Source organism: Musca autumnalis, unplaced genomic scaffold (genome assembly GCF_047663935.1).
Source record: "Musca autumnalis isolate F117 unplaced genomic scaffold, ASM4766393v1 scaffold_2, whole genome shotgun sequence".
Classification (NCBI taxonomy): Eukaryota; Metazoa; Arthropoda; class Insecta; order Diptera; family Muscidae; genus Musca; species Musca autumnalis.
Window position 1 is genome coordinate 79,663,893 of NW_027411755.1, and position 19,653 is coordinate 79,683,545.

Consider the following 19,653-nt stretch of genomic DNA (forward strand, 5'->3'; position numbering starts at 1 on the left):
GAAGTAAAAGAATTTATGTGATTTTTGGGACGTTTGAGAAAAAATAAAATACTTTTTGGTGAAACATAGGAAGAAGAAGAAGAATTTTTTTTTTTATAATTTCAACATAAAGTAAAAGAAATTTAGAAAATTATGTGATTTTTTTGGTCATTTAAGAAAATGTGATTTAGTGAAATAAGAAGAAGAAGAAAAATTTCAACTAAAGTGAGAGAAATTTAGAAAACTATGTAATTTTTTTGGTCATTTAAGTTAGTGAAACGAGAAGAAGAAGAAAATTCTCAATAATTTCAACATAAAGTGAGGGAAATTTAGAAAATTATGTGATATTTTGGAGGATTATGTGATTTTTGAATAAATAAGTAAAAGATACAATTTTTCTATGCGAGTTCATGAAATATAAGAAGAAGAATTTTTTCAATAATTTCAATATAAAGTGAGAGAAATTTAGAAAATTATGTGATTTTTTGGAGGATTAAGTAAAAGATAAAATATTTTTATGTGAAATCATGAAACATAAGAAGAAGAAGAATTTATTCATAAGCAAATTTTTGAAAAAAGAGATGCTATAAAAATTTTTGGAATATAATTTTGAGAAAAATCGCAGTAAATATTAATAAAATTCAAACTAATTTAATGAAAATTTTTTAAAAAAAGGTAATATTCGTTATACATTTAAAAAATTAATAACATTTTTTAATAATTTCATCACAAAATAACAAACATTTTTACTTGAAGGAAAAAATAAGTACATAACATCGCAGTCAAAGATATTGTTGGCTTGGCATAGCATTGATGTGCGTTAGTTATATGAACAAACACACGCACACACAGACCGACGATAGCGTATACACACATCGTTGTATTATCAAGCAAGCAAGCAGCTACCCGAACAATGAGAGTTGCCGGTAGAACATGTATTAGTGGAAATAAAGGAACATTTTTGTGTATTACGAAAAAGGAATGATCAGAGTTGCCGACGGTAAAACATTTTTGAAGGCAAAAAAAAAGAAGAAGAAGAAAAATTTTAAGAAAAAAGGTAATGATCAGAGTTGCCGACGGCAAACATTTTTGAAGGAAAAAATGGAAAAGTATTTGATGATGAAAAAAATTTATGAAAATAAAATTAAATGGTCAGAGTTGCCGACGGCAAACATTTTTGAAGGAAAAAATGGAAAAGTATTTGATGATGAAAAAAATTTATGAAAATAAATGTAAATGGTCAGAGTTGCCGACGGCATTTATTTTTGAAGGCAAAAGGGAATATTATTTGAAAAAAATTATGAAATGTGGAAAATAAAAGAAAAAAATAAAATGCACTGAAAGAAAATATTTTATGGTTAGTTTTATTTTTCATATATTAAGGTAAGTTTTATTTTTGATATATTTTATTAAATTTTTTTATGTTTTTGTAATTTTCAACAAGAAAATATCTCTTTTTAAATATTTTTTGTGGTCCTGAAAAGGACCGATTGTTTTGTTGTAAAAGAAAAATTCTCCAAATAGCGTCAAGAAAATATTTAACCGCCGAAACCGTACAAAGTACGACCTTGTCTCTTCAAAGCATAGACGACATCCATAGCAGTGACGGTTTTACGCTTAGCATGTTCGGTGTATGTAACGGCGTCACGAATAACGTTTTCCAAAAACACCTTCAGAACACCACGGGTTTCTTCGTAGATGAGGCCAGAGATACGTTTTACACCACCACGGCGAGCCAAACGTCTAATAGCTGGCTTGGTAATACCTTGGATATTATCACGTAACACTTTACGGTGACGTTTAGCGCCACCTTTTCCCAAGCCTTTGCCACCTTTACCACGACCAGTCATTTTTCACTTTTTTTTTTAAATCACTTAACACTTCACGAAAGCACAAGAACGAATGTTTTTTCGAAGGCTGGCGGCTTCTATTTATACAAAAATTGGCCTGTTTGACTAACCAAGAGTCTTAATGGAATACACATGTATTTGTGTATGTGTTAGTACACATTTTGGGCGCGCACAGCTGTCTTTACTGGTTTACCCACCCCTAATCATAGCCGCCTCTTCGAAATTTTCTATAAATACCGCTATATGGATGGATGGCACAGTTATTACAGTGTTAACAGTGTTTGTGTGCATACCTAAGTGAAGTGAAAAAACTAAAGTGAAAAATGGCTCGTACTAAGCAAACTGCCCGTAAATCGACTGGTGGAAAGGCTCCTCGTAAGCAATTGGCCACTAAAGCCGCTCGTAAGAGCGCACCAGCCACCGGCGGCGTCAAGAAGCCTCATCGTTTCCGTCCTGGTACTGTTGCCTTGCGTGAAATCCGTCGTTACCAGAAGAGTACTGAATTGTTGATCCGCAAATTGCCCTTCCAACGTTTGGTTCGTGAAATTGCTCAAGATTTCAAAACTGATTTGCGTTTCCAGAGCTCTGCTGTTATGGCCTTGCAAGAAGCCAGTGAAGCCTACTTGGTTGGTCTTTTCGAAGATACAAACTTGTGCGCCATCCATGCTAAACGTGTCACCATCATGCCTAAAGATATTCAATTGGCCAGACGTATCCGTGGAGAACGTGCTTAAATTCTTGACGTTTTAAAAACATTTTTTTTTACAACAAAACAATCGGTCCTTTTCAGGACCACAAAAAATTTATAAAAAAGAGATTATTTTTTCATCAAACTATTTATTATTTTTAACATTTTAAATAAATAAATATTTTTCTTTGTGTTTGTTTCATTTTTGATGCTGATTTAGGAATATTTTAAAATTTTCTTGTATGAGTCATATTTGACGGCGTCAGTAAAAATTTCCCATTAGAAGACACATTTTATTCTTCTTCTTGAAAAAAATATAATATTACAATTTTCCCTTTCAAAGAAACCTTTTGTTCTGCTTCTTTAAAAAAAAATATTAAAATTTGCTTCTATAGGTAATTTTTGACGGCGTCAGTAAAATTTTTCCATTAAATATTTTGTTCTTCTTGAAACAAAAAATATCATTTTTCCCTAAAAAGACACATTTTATTCTTCTTCTTGAACAAACTTATTGAAATTTCCTTCTATATGTAATTTTTGACGGCGTCAGTAAAATTTTCCCATTGAAATGCACATTTGTGTTCTTCTTCTTTCTTTTCTTTGTGTGGTTTTTGATGGCGTCAGTAATATTTTCCTATTAGAATATACATTTATTCTTCTTCTTTCTTTTCTATTGGTCTTTTTGACGGCGTCCGTCCATATTAATTTCTTCTTTAAGGGCAATGTTTTTTCTTCTTCTTCTTATTTTCTTCATAACAAATATTTGTTCTATTGAACTTGTTTTTGTGTGTATACTAATATCCACAAGGCATATGTTCACTAAATTTGGCGCAAAATGTTCTCTGCAATAATGCTCTCACTATTTCTCACTCAATATGGTTGAAATTTTTTGGCGGCAAATGCTCTCTGTTTTGTTTTATTTTTCTTTTCAGATAATGATGAATGAAATATGCAATTTTTTTCTTTTCAGCTATATATTTTTTAATTTAGTAAAATTTAGGATAATTTTTTTAAAAATATTTGTCAAAAATTGTATCACATAGAGATGGCGAATATTTCTTGGCCATTTGAAAGGCGTAATACTACATTTTAGAAAAAAATTTTCTTTGAAGAAAATTGTTTAAATCTTGTATTATTTTTACAAAATTGTCATAGAAAAGGGATTTATTTATTTTATTATATACATTTTTGCAATAAATATCAAAATTATTAATGAAATAAGGAAAAAAGTACGTGTGAAAAACTTCAGTAATTCTATATGGTTTTTTCCTTGATATGTACTAGCAAAGGAAGAATTATTTTTGGAGAATATTTTTTGTAAAAATTGATGAAATTTTTACTAAATTTTAACGAAAATGTCCTCATATTTTATTAAAAATTAATTTTTGAGCGATTTTCATTTAATTTAGCAAAAATATTTCAATTTTCAAAAATATTACCTTTGACAGTGAATGTTTGTCCATAGGTGGTATACGGTAATGGGAAGATTTTTTTAACTTTTCCAAAGAAATAACTACTTTTTATGAATAATGTTATAATTTGGTGTAAATATACAGATTCTGAAATGTTTTTTAAGAAATTTTTATAAAACTTAATTAGATTTGAGCTTTTAAATTTCTTTGAAGAAAAACTTTTCTTCATTGAAAATATGCCAACAAGAGGATTTCTGCCGTCTTGGACCACATAAAGATTTTGAATTTTTTTCACAGTGAAAATGTGAAATATGTCAATATTTTAATTTTATCCTAAAGTAAACATATCAGGCTTTATTCTCAAATAGAATTTGGAAAAATATTTTTGAAAAAATTCATAATTTTTTCAAATTTAGTTACAAATTTGTGATTACATTTTTACAATCTGTGAAGTTAAACGCTTATAACTTTTAAACGGATAAAGGAAATTACACCAAATTTTCGTTAAAATATGGCCTGATATCTATACAAGAAATGTGTAAAATATCTTTTATAAAAATATTCAAAGATTCTTCGGAAAAATTAAATTCCTACGAAAACTTTTGTAAAAAATTAAACACGCTTCCACACAATATTTCGAAAAATATAGCTATTGACTACTATGCACTTCTCATCTTTTCAATGTACCTACCATTTTTAAAAATTGCCAATAAGAAGAATAATAAAAAATAAGAACAAAAAGTGAATCGTAATACAAAGTGAAAAGTGAAGAAGTACATTGTGTATACAAAGTGAAAAGTTAAAGTGCCAAAAATTCTGTAGAGGACACAATAGATGTCTTCATACGAGACAGGATTTTTGTTCCAACACCTCTTCAACTGGCGAACGTGTTCTTCCCAACGGCACCATGCAGTCGGCAGACCTACCTGCCGCCGGCAAACCTCAACCAGCGGGAAGACAACCACCTGCCATCATAGTGACTGCTAGCCCAACAGTAGTCAACGACAACAACGCTTCAAGCAGCAACACTGCAGAGCCGATGGAGCAAAAAACAACTGACTCATCAGCTGACTGGAAGGTAGTCACACACAACAGGCCGTCGTTCAAACGCAAAGGCTCACCGTGTGACCAACAACTACAGGCTCTCGTTAGCCAGCTACAGCAAAAAATGTCGCTGTTAGAGAAAAGAAACGAGCTATTGGATGCCGAACTTGCTAAACTCAAAACCATGCAAGATGAGTCGGCCCAAAAACTCACATACGCACACTCGCGGGAATCGAGCTACAAACGCCACATCGGTCGGCTCGAAGGAGAAATCGCTCTGTTGAAAGGCAACAAGAGCAGCACATCAAAGCAAGGTAATGCCAATGTATTGATGGAAGCCACTGTCACGCAGCCAAAGCAGCAATCAGCGGGCATACCACCAGTACCAACACCGCGCATTAATGTCCGGAGCGCATCCCAAGCTCCAGAGAAGACAAAAATTAAGAAGGATGTTCCTGCTGTTAATTCACCTGTACAAACATCCAGCAGCACCGTACCACCAGCAAGTAATACGGTAGAGAATGTAGCCGTCTCAACAAACTGCGACGACAAGAAGAAGAAGAAGAAACCGAGGCGTAAAGTCAGAATAATTCCCCAGAATGAAACGATGGACACGTCTGAGGAGAATATAATAACCACCAAGGATGCTTCATCGGCTGATGGAAAAAATGGTAAGTCAACTCCATCTATTTTGACTTTTAATATAAATGTTAAAGATATGACGAATGACATTAAGGCAATGTTAGGGCATGATGACTTTTCCATATCAGTCATAAACAAGAAAAGGGCATACTTCAAGCTAGAATCTACTGACGAGCATGAGAAAGTTAGAGCGCTTTTCGTTGAAAAAGGGGTAGAATTTTTCACGTTTACTCCAAAAGACCAATCTCCACAATCCGTTATTTTGTCGAGACTGACCTCAACTTACGAACAAGTTGACGTAGAAGCAGGTCTGGCTAGTCTTGACATAAAACTCGATGTGAAACGGGTTGTAAAGTTAGGATTTCAAAAATGGCTTATTCATCTTGGGAAGGGGTCAGAAATAAATCGACTATTTAAGGTAAAGAAATTCTTAAATTGCAATGTCAGTTGGAGAAAGGACAAAAGAAAGGGCCTAACGCAATGCCGCAATTGCCAACGATACGGTCACGTATCGAACAATTGCGGTATGCCGTATAGGTGTGTTAAGTGTGGCGAGTCCCATGGACCAGCCAATTGCCATATTCCCAAAGGCACTTATAAACCCAAAATGATTCCCATAGAAGATTCAGAGACGGGTAAAATAGTAATGCAGCCTGAGTTTACACTTAAATGTGTGAACTGTAACAAGTTCGGGCATTCGGCAAACGCTCGTCAATGTCCCATAAGGCAGGCTCTCCTTGCCAAGGCTAATGAAGCCAAGACAAAAAAAGTTGAGGCTAGAAGAAGAAATACTTTTCCAATTAATAGTGGTAAAGTAAAGCCAGGACAATCGTACGCCAGCACTTCAGGTGAAAAGGCCAACGAAATTCCACCAAAACGAATACCGGTAAACTCTGTGGAGGAACCAATTAATGCAGCTATGGGCTCGTTCGATATTTTCGACGAGATTTGCAAAAACACCTTTGGTAAAGATTTCTTTACCTGCGTCACGAAAGTCCGAAAATATTCCAAGGGCATTAGAAGTCTAGATAAGGAGAGCCAAGCAAAAGCCATGGTTGGCATCCTAACATCTTTGAGTTTCGATGATTAGACAGCTTAAATGCATATTTGCTAATATCAACTCTTTAGTGTCGAGGCGAAAGAAACATTTCTTACGCTTGTTTCTTAACGAACATCGGCCTGAGGTGATGATGTTAGCGGAGCATATGGTGCCTGTTCATCAAAACTTGGAGATGGAGGGGTACAAATCATTTATGCAGAGGAGAGGGGACGGTTCAGGTCGCGGTACTGCCATCCTTATTAAGGACGACATTAGATGCGAGAAAATCGATATCGACTCCGGAATTATAGAAAGTACGTGTATCAGATTGTATAGGGCTGATGGGACATCTCTCCATTTGGTGAGCATGTATTGTAGACCCACAGATACCTTAGGAACAACTGATCTCGAATGTCTCAGATTTCTCGCCAGAAACGGCGATGTACTAGTGGGTGCCGACCTCAACGCGAGGCACATAAGCTGGGGTAGTGCCACGACATGCTCCAAAGGTAGAAAGGTGTATGACTTTATTCTAGGTTGCCCGGACCTAATAGTCATCCCAACCGACGGACCAACCAGGGTTAGCAGAGAGTCCCAGTCCTATATCGACATATGTTTCGCCTCCCCAGGCCTAACTATTGACGATAACGGTGGCAGGGGTTTAAGCACTGCAGATTGTAATTCGGACCACTTGGCCATAGTCATGAAGGTCCTTGAGATTACGCCAGAGCGTCGAGAAATTCAAACTTTCTACGACTATAAACGCTTAAATAAAAGGCGACTCAACAGAATCTTAGCAGAAGAACTGCCATCGTGCATTCTGCCTATAGATAGGAATGTCACAACATCAGACATTGACCAAGGAATTGACAATATGGCAGATATCTTTCAAAGAGCCATGGAAGACTCAATCCCCAAAATACGACCAGGTAGCAGGGGTTTAAGACCACTACCACCAGATATTCTGAACCTTATCAGACAGAAAAAACGGCTCAGGCGAACTCTTTTTCGCACGGGAAACCCTGGTAGATTTGACACTATTAGGGCAGATATAACAAATCTGGACAGAATTATTCAGGGTGCCATTGCGCAACATGAAAGCGAAGAATGGAAAAAGTTCCTGAATAATATTGAAATGAATGATCGGGTATATAGCAAAGTCAAGGCCGCTGCGGGTATAAAACGCAACGTTATGCCCGACCTAATTGACAATAACGGTGTCCGTATATCCCTCGAAAATAATAAGGCTAATGCAATTGCCGACTCGATTCAGGGTAGAGAAGTACCACCGGAACCTCCAGACAATACTATAAATAGCATTGAACTTGAGTATGACAACAGGTCTCCCCTGATACAATTTTCCCAATATTGTTCAGCGGACGGCATAAACCCGAGTCCAATACAACAACTCAGGCTTATATCGCTAGACGACATAGGTTCTGCAGTTAAAAGAAGACCAAATCGCAAATCCAGTGGACCTGACAGGGTCCCCGAGATAGTCCTAAAAGCCACCGACAGGTCGACTTGGAAGACTCTTGCCGTTATTTTTAACCACTGTTTAAATTTGGGGTATTTTCCAAACGCTTGGAAAATTGCCATAACGGTACCCATACTTAAACCCGGTAAAGACCCTACAAAGGCAGACAGTTATAGGCCAATTAGTCTCCTATCTGCATTTGGGAAACTTTTTGAATATTTCATTTTACGGAATATTTCAAATGAGCTAGAGGACAGGGAACTACTCCCTGATAACCAATTTGGCTTTAGGAGAGGCCTATCCACAACACATGCACTCACTGTGCTGGGTGACCACGTGGGTAGGGCCCTGAACAACAGGCAAATCACAATTGGGGTTAGTCTGGACTTCTCCGGTGCCTTTGACAATGTCTGGCACAATGCCATTGTTTACAAAATGACGAGAATGAATTTTAGTCATAACACCTGCAGAATAATAGCAAATTTTCTCAAATCCAGAAAATTCAAAATAAAGGTTGGAGAATCTTTCTCAACCTCTAGAAACATATTTACAGGGGTCCCGCAGGGTTCCCTTTTAGGACCTGTCCTGTTTAATATATTCTTAAGCGACATCCCCCAACCACCAGAGGGAGATCTACTGCTTATATACGCTGACGATATTTTCATCGCTGCGTCAGGAGCTCACGCCACAAATACAAACGTGCGTTTGAATACATACCTCCAGGTTCTCCACAGGTATTTTTGTAAATGGAAGATGTGTCTGAACATTAGCAAATGCGAAGGCATAGTTTTCAAAGGGCTGAAAAAGTACTTATTCCCTAGCTCTAGGGGATTTGAAGCCACACTCGATATTGGGGGTCAGGCAATTAGTATGTCCGACAGACTTAAATACTTAGGGGTAGTTTTTACATCCAACTTCCAGTTTGTCGGACACATAGACTATATACTTGGAAAAGCCAAGAAACTGTTTTGGACGTACCAACGAATAATTTGCAGATCAGGTGGTCTTACCCTCGCGGTTAAGCTACTGATCTATAAACAAATTATTCGACCGATCTTGGCCTACGCCTTCCCTGTGTGGTACGGAATCTCCTCCAGTCAAATGGAGAGAATTCGTATCTGGGAGAGAGGAGTACTAAGATCGTGTCTAGATCTGAAACCTATACAAGGTGATGATGGAATATGGCGTTTGCCACCCAACTCCCTAGTATACCACGACACCCCTTTTAAAAGGATTGATGTCTTTTTAATGAAGAGCGCTCTCAACTTTCTCGAAAAGTCCGCATATTGCGAAAATACTCTTGTTATTGACAGCCTTTCTGACAGTTTCAACAGTATAGATGGCCTTTTGGAGGCAAACTATCACCCTCCAAATTGCCTTACAATGTTAAATAGGGAAGGTCTATTATATGAGAATGACCAACTCATGTTTTATCACCGACGGTATAAAACATTCGACATTTACAACACCGTCTACCAGTCAGCCCAGTAGCCGATGAAGCATCCTGTACATATGTAAATAATTTATATTTATTTAGTTTGTAAGTAGATAATAAGACAAAAAATAAAAATGCTTAGAGACTCCTTTTTTAAGATTCTTTTTTCAGGAGAATAAGAATAATATTCTTGCATAATAGTCTATAAGAGAACAATAAATTAATTTAATTAATTTAACTTTCTCAGTATTAAGGATATGTTGCATACGTGCTGCAACATATGTATTTATGTACATGTATTATACAGATAAATTTAGAAAAATAATTTTATGCTAAATAGACCTAAGAATTAATGTTAGACGTAAGTCATATGAAAATGTTTAAGGATTTGAATCTAAATAAAATTGAATTGAATTGAATTGAAATTGCCAATAACAATTTAATAGTACACATAAATTTGTGAGTGTATTTGTGTTACAGTGAAATATAAACATAAAAGTGAATAATCATGTCTGACGCCGCCGTTGTTGAAGCCACCGCCTCCCCAGTTGCCGCTGTTGAGAAAAAGGCACCAAAGAAGGCCGCAGCCAAAGCAAAGAAACCATCAGCTGCCCCTACTCATCCACCAACCCAACAAATGGTTGACGCCGCCATCAAAACATTGAAGGAACGTGGTGGTTCATCATTGCCTGCCATCAAGAAATATTTGGCCAGCACCTACAAGGTTGATGCCCAAAAATTGGCTCCTTTCATCAAGAAATATTTGAAGAGCGCTGTTGCCAGTGGAAAACTCATCCAAACTAAAGGTAAGGGTGCTTCTGGTTCATTCAAATTGTCCGCCTCGGCTTCCAAGGAACCCAAAGCAAAGACTGCTGAAAAGAAGAAGAAGGCCCCAGCTGCTGAGAAGAAGAAGAAGGCTGCCCCTAAAAAGGCCGCCGGTGAAAAGAAAACCGCTGCCAAGAAGCCATCTGCCGCCAAAAAGACCGCTGAGAAGAAGAAGGCTGACAAAACAAAGGCTAAGGCTGCCAAGAAAACCGGTACAGTTAAGGCTAAACCAGCAAAAACCGCCGCTAAAGCATCTGCCACCAAACCAAAGGCACCCAAGGCAAAAACAGCAGCTGCTAAACCCAAAAAAGCCGCCGCACCAAAGAAGCCAGCTGCCAAGAAAGCCGCCGCCAAGAAGTAATTTTTCCCAGAAAGATTACTTGTTGACAACATTTTTCGATATTCGAAAGCATAATATCTAACAGCCCTTTTCAGGGCTACAAATTAAATTCAAAAAGAGAAAATCTTTACTTCAAACTATTTATTATTACTATTTATTGTTTTATTACCTAAATAAATAAGAAAAATACACACGTGTCTGATTTTAGGAAAAATATTACCCTCACTAATTACTTTTCCTATTAGGTAATTAACATTGAGCCTGTTTTATTATGGGCATTCCACAAAATAACACCACAAAGGGATTAAAATTTTAGTCTGGGTCATAAAATAAATGTGACTAATTTTTGTTTGTCTAATTATGGTCATTTTCATCTAATTTCATATTTTTGGAATTTTTCATTTAATCTTCAAAAATGATAATTTTTTCTTTTTGCAAAAATTGTTTGCTGGGTAAAAGGAGATTTTTTTAATCAGGAATGTTTTTCTATTCTAATGAAGTTATGTTGCAACTCTATTTTATTTCTCTTTCTATTTTTTCCATTGAAAAATGTCCCGTTAATTTTTGCGCCACCACCAAAAAAATTTCCCCTTAAAAACGTTTGCGCTTCATATTCGGCATTGGCGTAGTGAAGTATTACAGGCAAAATGCTTATACATGTTTGTTGTTCGTTTATACATTTTCGATATTGGTGGTGACTGCCGACGGCAATACAAAGTAACATCGCACAAGCACACACACATACCCATACAGTGGATGGCGTGTTGTTGTACACACATTACACACATAGAGTAGCCAAGCAAGCAAAAAAGCAATATGAACCACGGCAAAACAAGAGTTGACGGCGTCATTTTAGTAAATACATGGAAATGTATTATTTTTGCTGGAATGTGAGGAATTTTAAAATTTTAAAATAAAAAAGTTTCTTTATTAAAAATGTAAATAATGGAAAAATTAGTGTTTCGACAAAAATTTGATCTCTTTTAAAATGTTTTTTGTGGCCCTGAAAAGGGCCTTTTATGTTTGAATTTCGACGAATTGATGAAAAAATCAAGGCATTTACTTGGAGCTGGTGTATTTAGTAACAGCCTTGGTACCTTCAGAGACAGCGTGCTTAGCCAATTCACCGGGCAACAATAGACGGACAGCGGTTTGGATTTCCCGACTGGTGATGGTAGAGCGCTTGTTGTAGTGGGCCAAACGAGAGGCTTCGGCGGCAATACGTTCGAAGATGTCATTCACGAAACTGTTCATGATGCTCATGGCCTTTGACGAAATACCAGTATCAGGATGGACTTGCTTCAACACTTTGTAAATGTAGATAGCGTAACTCTCCTTACGCTTGGTACGTCTCTTCGACTTATCGCCCTTGGTGATGTTCTTTTGGGCTTTGCCGGCCTTCTTTGCTGCTTTACCACTGGTTTTTGGAGGCATTTTTCACTTTTAGTTTTTTTAATCACACAAACACTTTTAACACTGTTCACAAATGATGAACCTACGGCGTCAAACAAGAATATTTCAAGCATTAAATGCTCAAATGTTTCAGGTAGTCACAGTTGCTGTGTGGAATAGTGGCCAAACAACCCCAGTTTTCGATGTGTGTGTATTAAATGAGCGAGAGAAAAGTATAAATAGTACGGGTATATTCGAGTAACGGCATTCGAATTGAGCAGCTAGAAGAAGCTAATAAGCAATTAGCGGTAGAAATGCGTGCCATGAAAAATTCATGTCAATGTAATGCAAGTGCGGACGGCACTTCTGAGAAGGATGACTCTCCTATCAGGGCAGCCGAAAACCCTGGTAGTGATGCAATGGAAGAAGAAGATAATGGTGTTGTAACGCCGACAGCACCCAACGAGGGATCTGCAAAATTAGCTATCCCCAGCAATAATGACGCCGATGCTTCCTCTTCATGGACGGAAGTAAAGAAGAAGAAGAACAAATCAAAAACTACTGCAATGAAATCAGCGGCTTCAGTAGCAGCGAAAGCAGCAGCAACAGCTCCAGCAGCAGAGAAGACTTTTAATACAACCCAAAATGTTGTTAATCAAAATAAGAAGGCGGGTGGTGGCAAATCATCAATGCCATCATTCACAATTTATGACGTAACTTCCAGGGACGTCAGCATCACCTTGCAGCAGTCGATTTCTCCAGGTGAGTTGGATGTTAAAATTATTCGTCAGGGCGTCCTTTCTGTCAAAGTTAGAGGTCTAGACAATTATGGTATTGCTAGGAGTTTGTTAGCCCAAGCGGGGTATAAATTTCATACCCACACTCCAAAGCCATTGTTGCCATATTCCTTGGTAATAGTGGGTTTGGATAACGTTTGGACCAAGGCAGAGGTGGAAAACTTCTTCAAGCAACTTGATATCAAGGTTGAAGTAGTCGGTTTACAACCCATTTCCTACAAGAAATGGATCCTTCGTCTGGCAAGATCGTCAGACATAGAAAATGTATATAAAATTAAAAAAATTTTTACGAATAATGTCATTATTCGTAAAGACAAGGGTAGCGGGATTACCCAGTGTTTCAACTGCCAGCGGTTTGGACATGTTGCTAACAATTGCACCATGCCTCCCCGCTGTGTAAGATGTGGATTGTCTCATGAGAAGGACAATTGTACCATCCCACCAAAAGATAAAGAAATTATGATAGATGTAGAAGATCCCTCTACAGGACTAGTAGTCAGAAAACCGGCAGAACCATGTGCTTGTGCCAATTGTGATATAAAAGGACATCCTGCTTGCGCGAAGGATTGTCCCAAACGCCTTGCTATATTAGCCAGAAAGGCAAGAGAGCAGGCAAGCGCAAAAGCTAAAGCTGAAGCCAATTCAGCGCGATTAGCTGGCCTTCGCAACGACATCTCATATGCCGCTGCCAGTCTTGGACGTGCACCCCCTGCGCGCCCTACTAGACCACAACCCCGTGTTCATACTGAACTTTCGCCCAATATGGGAGGGGATAATTTCCAAAAAATTACTGAATTTTTTGGAAATGGGTTTGAAGAAAAGTATTCTACTGCCAGGTCTTTCGGCCCGACTTTTCAGAAAATAATGGCTACAGCCGGTGTTGAGGCCGCGTTATCCGCATGGATGATTTTTTCTGCTTCCAATGTTGCGTTTAATTAGGTGTATCTTTTTGAATGTAAACTCCTTGGTTTCAATAACTAGGAGATATTTCTTAAAAAATTTTATTAATGAGAGAAAGCCCGATGTGTTGCTACTAGCTGAGCATAAGCTTCCAGCTTCTCGTAACATATCGTTTGAGGGATACAAATGCTTTTGGCAATTTAGGGAGGGCGACCGACGTGGGGGTGGTACGGCAGTCCTGGTTAAAGATAATTATCGTTCTGAGAGAATAGCCTTAGAAACTGGAAATATTGAAGCTTGTGGTGTGAGGGTGTGGAGGGGGGATGGCTCTTCGATAGTCTTCATCTCTCTATACCTCCGCCCCCAAGACACATTCCAGGTTAGCGATCTTGATGCTGTGACCGAAATGTATAGTAGAGGTGAAGTTCTGGTTGGGGCTGACCTAAATGCAAAGCACCAATTATGGGGCGGTACAGAAGCAAATAGGAGAGGTAGAATACTAGTTGACTATCTCTCAGAAAATCCATTTTTCGACGCTTGCAGGACGGATATCCCAACCAGACCTGCTGGTATTTCAGGGTCATATATTGACTTTTTTCTGAGAACCCCAGGCCTTCCATCTGTGGATGGAGGAAACATAGTTAGAGCTCTTGACTATGAATCAGATCACAGAGCCCTTGAAATAGATTTAGCCGTCGGTCAATTAGAAACATGTGAAAGGCGCACATTTTTAAATTTTAACCGAATAAACATAACACGGTTTAAGGGAGATTTACGTCAGGGTCTTGTAGGCTGCTGCTTACCAGTGAATAGGAATGTCTCGGTTGAGGAAATAGACAGATGTATCGAGGAACTAAATACGGTGTTCCGTAATGCGATTGAGGTTGCGGTTCCCAAAAAGAGGTGTAGACCGGGATCTCTCGAAGATCTACCAGTTAGAATAATAAATTTTATGCGTGAGAGAAGAAGACTTTGTCGCACTCTACGTAGATCAGGGAACCCTGAGAGACATGCAATTCTCAGAGCGGATATTCGCAACCTCGATCGCATTATCGAGGATTGTATAAAAATTTTCCAGCATGACCGTTTTAAGGAATATTTAGAAAATATTAGGGTAAACAGTAAAACTTATCACAGAGTTAAGATGGCAGCAGGCCTGCAAGTTCGGGAACCTGTAGGGACTCTACGTGACTCATCTGGTACACGTATAATAGATGACAGACTCAAGGCAGAGGCTTTGGCAGACTATGTCCAGGGTGTGTTGCAGCCCACTAGTGGGCCGACTGACTACTCCTTTGCTAGCTCAGTTAATAGGGCAGTGGAGGGGATGGAAAGTCGGTCCCCTGTGGTGTACTTTAGCGACACATTCTCCGCTGATGGTATCGAAGTAGATGACACCAGTATATGGAACCAAGGTGGCTTCATAAGGGCAGACGCAGTAGGGAAGGCCTTAGCTAGGAGACCAGGTAAGAAATCTAGCGGAATTGACCAGATCCCAGATGTGGCTCTGAAAAAGGCAGGTGATACAATATTTGCTTTCTTAGCGATATTATTTAATCACTGCCTCAATTTGGCATATTTTCCAAAAGCTTGGAAAGAGGCCATGCTAGTGCCAATTTTCAAAAGGGGGTCGAACCCTGAGGAATGCGGCAATTATCGTCCTATATCATTATTATCTGCTTTTGGCAAATTGCTGGAATCATTTATAATGAATAGGCTAAGGATAATTGTCGAGGACAAAAGAATTTTAAAGGATAACCAGTTTGCCTTTAGACCTGGGCACTCAACATCACATGCACTAGCTGCCTTTGCTACGCATGTGACAAGAGGATTAGATAGAAGGCGTGGTACAATTGCTGTTAGCATTGACCTTGCCAGGGCATTCGACTCCGTATGGCACAACGGTTTGTTATACAAACTGCAAAACTTCGGAGTCGATGCTCATTTGTGCAGGATGGTGGCGAGTTTCCTGAGAGGCCGCCATTTTAGCGTAAGGGTTGGAGAACATATATCCACCCGTAGGCCGGTATCTGCAGGTGTGCCCCAGGGTTCTATCTTGGGGCCCCTCTTATACAATATATTTGTAAGTGATATTCCGGATCCGCCCCCGGGAGACTTGCTACTTTCCTATGCAGATGATGTCCTGGCAGCCTTTACCGGCCCAAGAGCAAGCACGATCACGCACAGAGCCAACGAATTTTTAGGTGAGCTTTTCAGGTTCTTTGAAAAGTGGGGCCTTAAAATAAATACAGCTAAATGCTCGGCTGTCCTTATAAAAGGAAAGCCAGGTATTGTTTTCCCAAATTTCAATAGTTATTTTCCCGTTCTCAATATAGGAGGAGAAAATATACGCCTTGCTGATAGCATTAAATACCTAGGAGTCGTAATTAATGCAAACTTCAACTTTGTAAGACATATTGACCATATTTTAGAAAGGGCAAAACGAATTTATTTCAGTTATCATGGGCTTATGCGCATGCGAGGAGGACTCTCCCAAGAAGTGAAATTGCTAATTTACCGTCAAGTTATTAGACCGGTTGTAGCGTATGCCTTTCCAATCTGGTTTGGGATTTCCTCTCACCAGATGGAGAGGCTACGTGTATGGGAACGACGTATTCTGCGCTCGTGCCTTGGCCTACGAAGATGTTTTCTTGTTAATGGTTCCTACAAGTCTACTTCTTGTAGAACTATATATGAGAGGGCTAGCTTTGACAGAATTGACGTCTTTATGATGAAAGCCGCCAAACGGTTTATTGAAAGAAGTGAATTACTGGAGAACTCGGTTGTTGCGGAGTCGCTTACTTGTACATATGATGCCCAAATGTTGAGATCCAGAAAGCATTTGCCACCAGCCGCTATACCTTTACTAGACAGTGAGGGGATATTATATATAGACAATCGTCTATTATTTTACCATAGGCGATACAACACGTATGATATCACTGATACAGTGTACAACACTGCGCAGTGATACATACGTGTTGCCTCTTGTAAGTATTGTAAATAGTAGATATAAGTAGATATAAGTATTAGTTTGTAAGTCTCTAGTTTAAGTTCATAAAATTTTTGAATTCGCTCGTTTTTAATAATTGAATTTTTGGAGCATATTTAATTTAATGACTGTTAAAATACACTTGTAATGTAAGATGTTTTGCTGTCGAGATTATCTTTGCAGCGTCAGATAGTACCGAATATGTATGTGGCGAAAAGCTATTTGTTTAATTATTAATGATTATTCAGTAAGCCATACTGTTAGTTTTAAGGAATTTAATCAATAAACATGGCCTTGGGCAAAAATGAAAAAATGAAAAACGAGTAACGGCATCATTCTGTGTTTTTTCAGTGCTAAGTGAAGTGTTCAAAAAAATATTAAGTGAAAATGTCTGGTCGTGGTAAAGGTGGCAAAGTTAAGGGAAAGGCAAAGTCCCGTTCAAATCGTGCTGGTCTTCAATTCCCCGTCGGTCGTATTCATCGTTTGTTGCGCAAAGGCAACTATGCTGAACGTGTTGGTGCCGGTGCTCCAGTATATTTAGCCGCCGTCATGGAATATTTGGCTGCTGAAGTTTTGGAATTGGCTGGTAATGCTGCCCGTGACAACAAGAAGACTCGTATCATTCCCCGTCACTTGCAATTGGCCATCCGCAACGACGAAGAATTGAACAAATTGCTGTCCGGCGTCACTATTGCTCAAGGTGGTGTATTGCCAAACATTCAAGCTGTTCTCTTGCCCAAGAAGACCGAAAAGAAAGCCTAAATTATCTCGAAAGGTATTATGGAAAAAATACAGACCATCGTATAGAAGAAGAAAATCCATACAAAATTCAACCAATCCGTCCTTTTCAGGACGACAAAATATATTTAAAAAGAGAAAAAATCTATTCAAACTATTAATTTTCATTATTTACATTTTATAGGAAAAGAATAAAAATGACCAAAAATTTTATATTTACATTTTATAGGGAAAAAATAAAAATGCCCAAAAAATAATATATTTCTTAATCGACGACAACCCTTGATTATTTTGCAAATGACATTTTTTCTTTCATATTTCCTTAGAAAATATGTTCGTTTGTTGTAACTGTTTTTCATTTCTACCCCCCAGCAGAATTGTGTTTGTTTTATGTCGCTTTAGTTTTTCACAGAAATAGCGAGACAGATATAGAGAGACAGAGAGAGAGTAAGAAAGAGCGAAAAAGAGATCATTCGTCTCATCGATGATGTTCGCGCCAATATTCGTTCATCGATGTTCCCGCCAATGTTCGTTCATTGTAAGTTGACGATGTCTGTTATGAATGTGTGTGTGTGTGTGTGGTGTGTTTGTTAGTTAGAATAACCAAATGCCTTTACATACGTTCATGATGATTGTTGATGACGATGATGATGATGGCCGTTGGTGGTGTTGTTGTAGTGGCTGTTAGAGTAAATTATTTAGAAAAACTCTTCTGCCGCCGCGAATTTGGAGGAGAAAAAAGTAACTGTATTTGGAAAGGAAAAAATGCAGAAATGTGCGATTTTGGTGATGTTGTCAGAGCATAAAGTTAGTAATAGAGTGATGACAACATGAAGTGCGCACGGAAAAAATTTTTTATTTTCAAAGGGAAAAAAGTAGAGTTGTGGAAATAAAATGAGGATCATTGTTAGAAAATAACAAAAATACATAAAATAGAAGAAAAATATGTGATTTTTGTGGACATTTAAGAAAAAAATAAATTATTTTTACTGAAAAATAAGAAGAAGAAGAAGAAGAAGAAGAAGAAGAAGAAGAAGATTTTCAATGATTTCAACATGAAGTAAAAGAATTTATGTGATTTTTGGGACGTTTGAGAAAAAATAAAATACTTTTTGGTGAAACATAGGAAGAAGAAGAAGAATTTTTTTTTTTATAATTTCAACATAAAGTAAAAGAAATTTAGAAAATTATGTGATTTTTTTGGTCATTTAAGAAAATGTGATTTAGTGAAATAAGAAGAAGAAGAAAAATTTCAACTAAAGTGAGAGAAATTTAGAAAACTATGTAATTTTTTTGGTCATTTAAGTTAGTGAAACGAGAAGAAGAAGAAAATTCTCAATAATTTCAACATAAAGTGAGGGAAATTTAGAAAATTATGTGATATTTTGGAGGATTATGTGATTTTTGAATAAATAAGTAAAAGATACAATTTTTCTATGCGAGTTCATGAAATATAAGAAGAAGAATTTTTTCAATAATTTCAATATAAAGTGAGAGAAATTTAGAAAATTATGTGATTTTTTGGAGGATTAAGTAAAAGATAAAATATTTTTATGTGAAATCATGAAACATAAGAAGAAGAAGAATTTATTCATAAGCAAATTTTTGAAAAAAGAGATGCTATAAAAATTTTTGGAATATAATTTTGAGAAAAATCGCAGTAAATATTAATAAAATTCAAACTAATTTAATGAAAATTTTTTAAAAAAAGGTAATATTCGTTATACATTTAAAAAATTAATAACATTTTTTAATAATTTCATCACAAAATAACAAACATTTTTACTTGAAGGAAAAAATAAGTACATAACATCGCAGTCAAAGATATTGTTGGCTTGGCATAGCATTGATGTGCGTTAGTTATATGAACAAACACACGCACACACAGACCGACGATAGCGTATACACACATCGTTGTATTATCAAGCAAGCAAGCAGCTACCCTAACAATGAGAGTTGCCGGTAGAACATGTATTAGTGGAAATAAAGGAACATTTTTGTGTATTACGAAAAAGGAATGATCAGAGTTGCCGACGGTAAAACATTTTTGAAGGCAAAAAAAAAAGAAGAAGAAGAAAAATTTTAAGAAAAAAGGTAATGATC

General features: G+C 37.3%; 2 protein-coding genes across 2 annotated transcripts; one reads left to right on the plus strand and one right to left on the minus strand.

Annotated features, from left to right (window-relative positions):
* Nucleotides 1-1,456: 1,456 nt before the first annotated feature.
* On the minus strand, nucleotides 1,457-1,854 carry LOC141392901 (histone H4). The gene has a single exon (XM_073965871.1). The coding sequence runs from the start codon at nucleotides 1,827-1,829 to the stop codon at nucleotides 1,518-1,520; it is 312 nt and encodes a 103-aa protein (XP_073821972.1). The 5' UTR covers nucleotides 1,830-1,854; the 3' UTR covers nucleotides 1,457-1,517.
* A 298-nt stretch (nucleotides 1,855-2,152) lies between these two features.
* On the plus strand, nucleotides 2,153-2,563 carry LOC141392306 (histone H3). Its single transcript, XM_073965256.1, has one exon. The coding sequence runs from the start codon at nucleotides 2,153-2,155 to the stop codon at nucleotides 2,561-2,563; it is 411 nt and encodes a 136-aa protein (XP_073821357.1).
* Nucleotides 2,564-19,653: the final 17,090 nt, after the last annotated feature.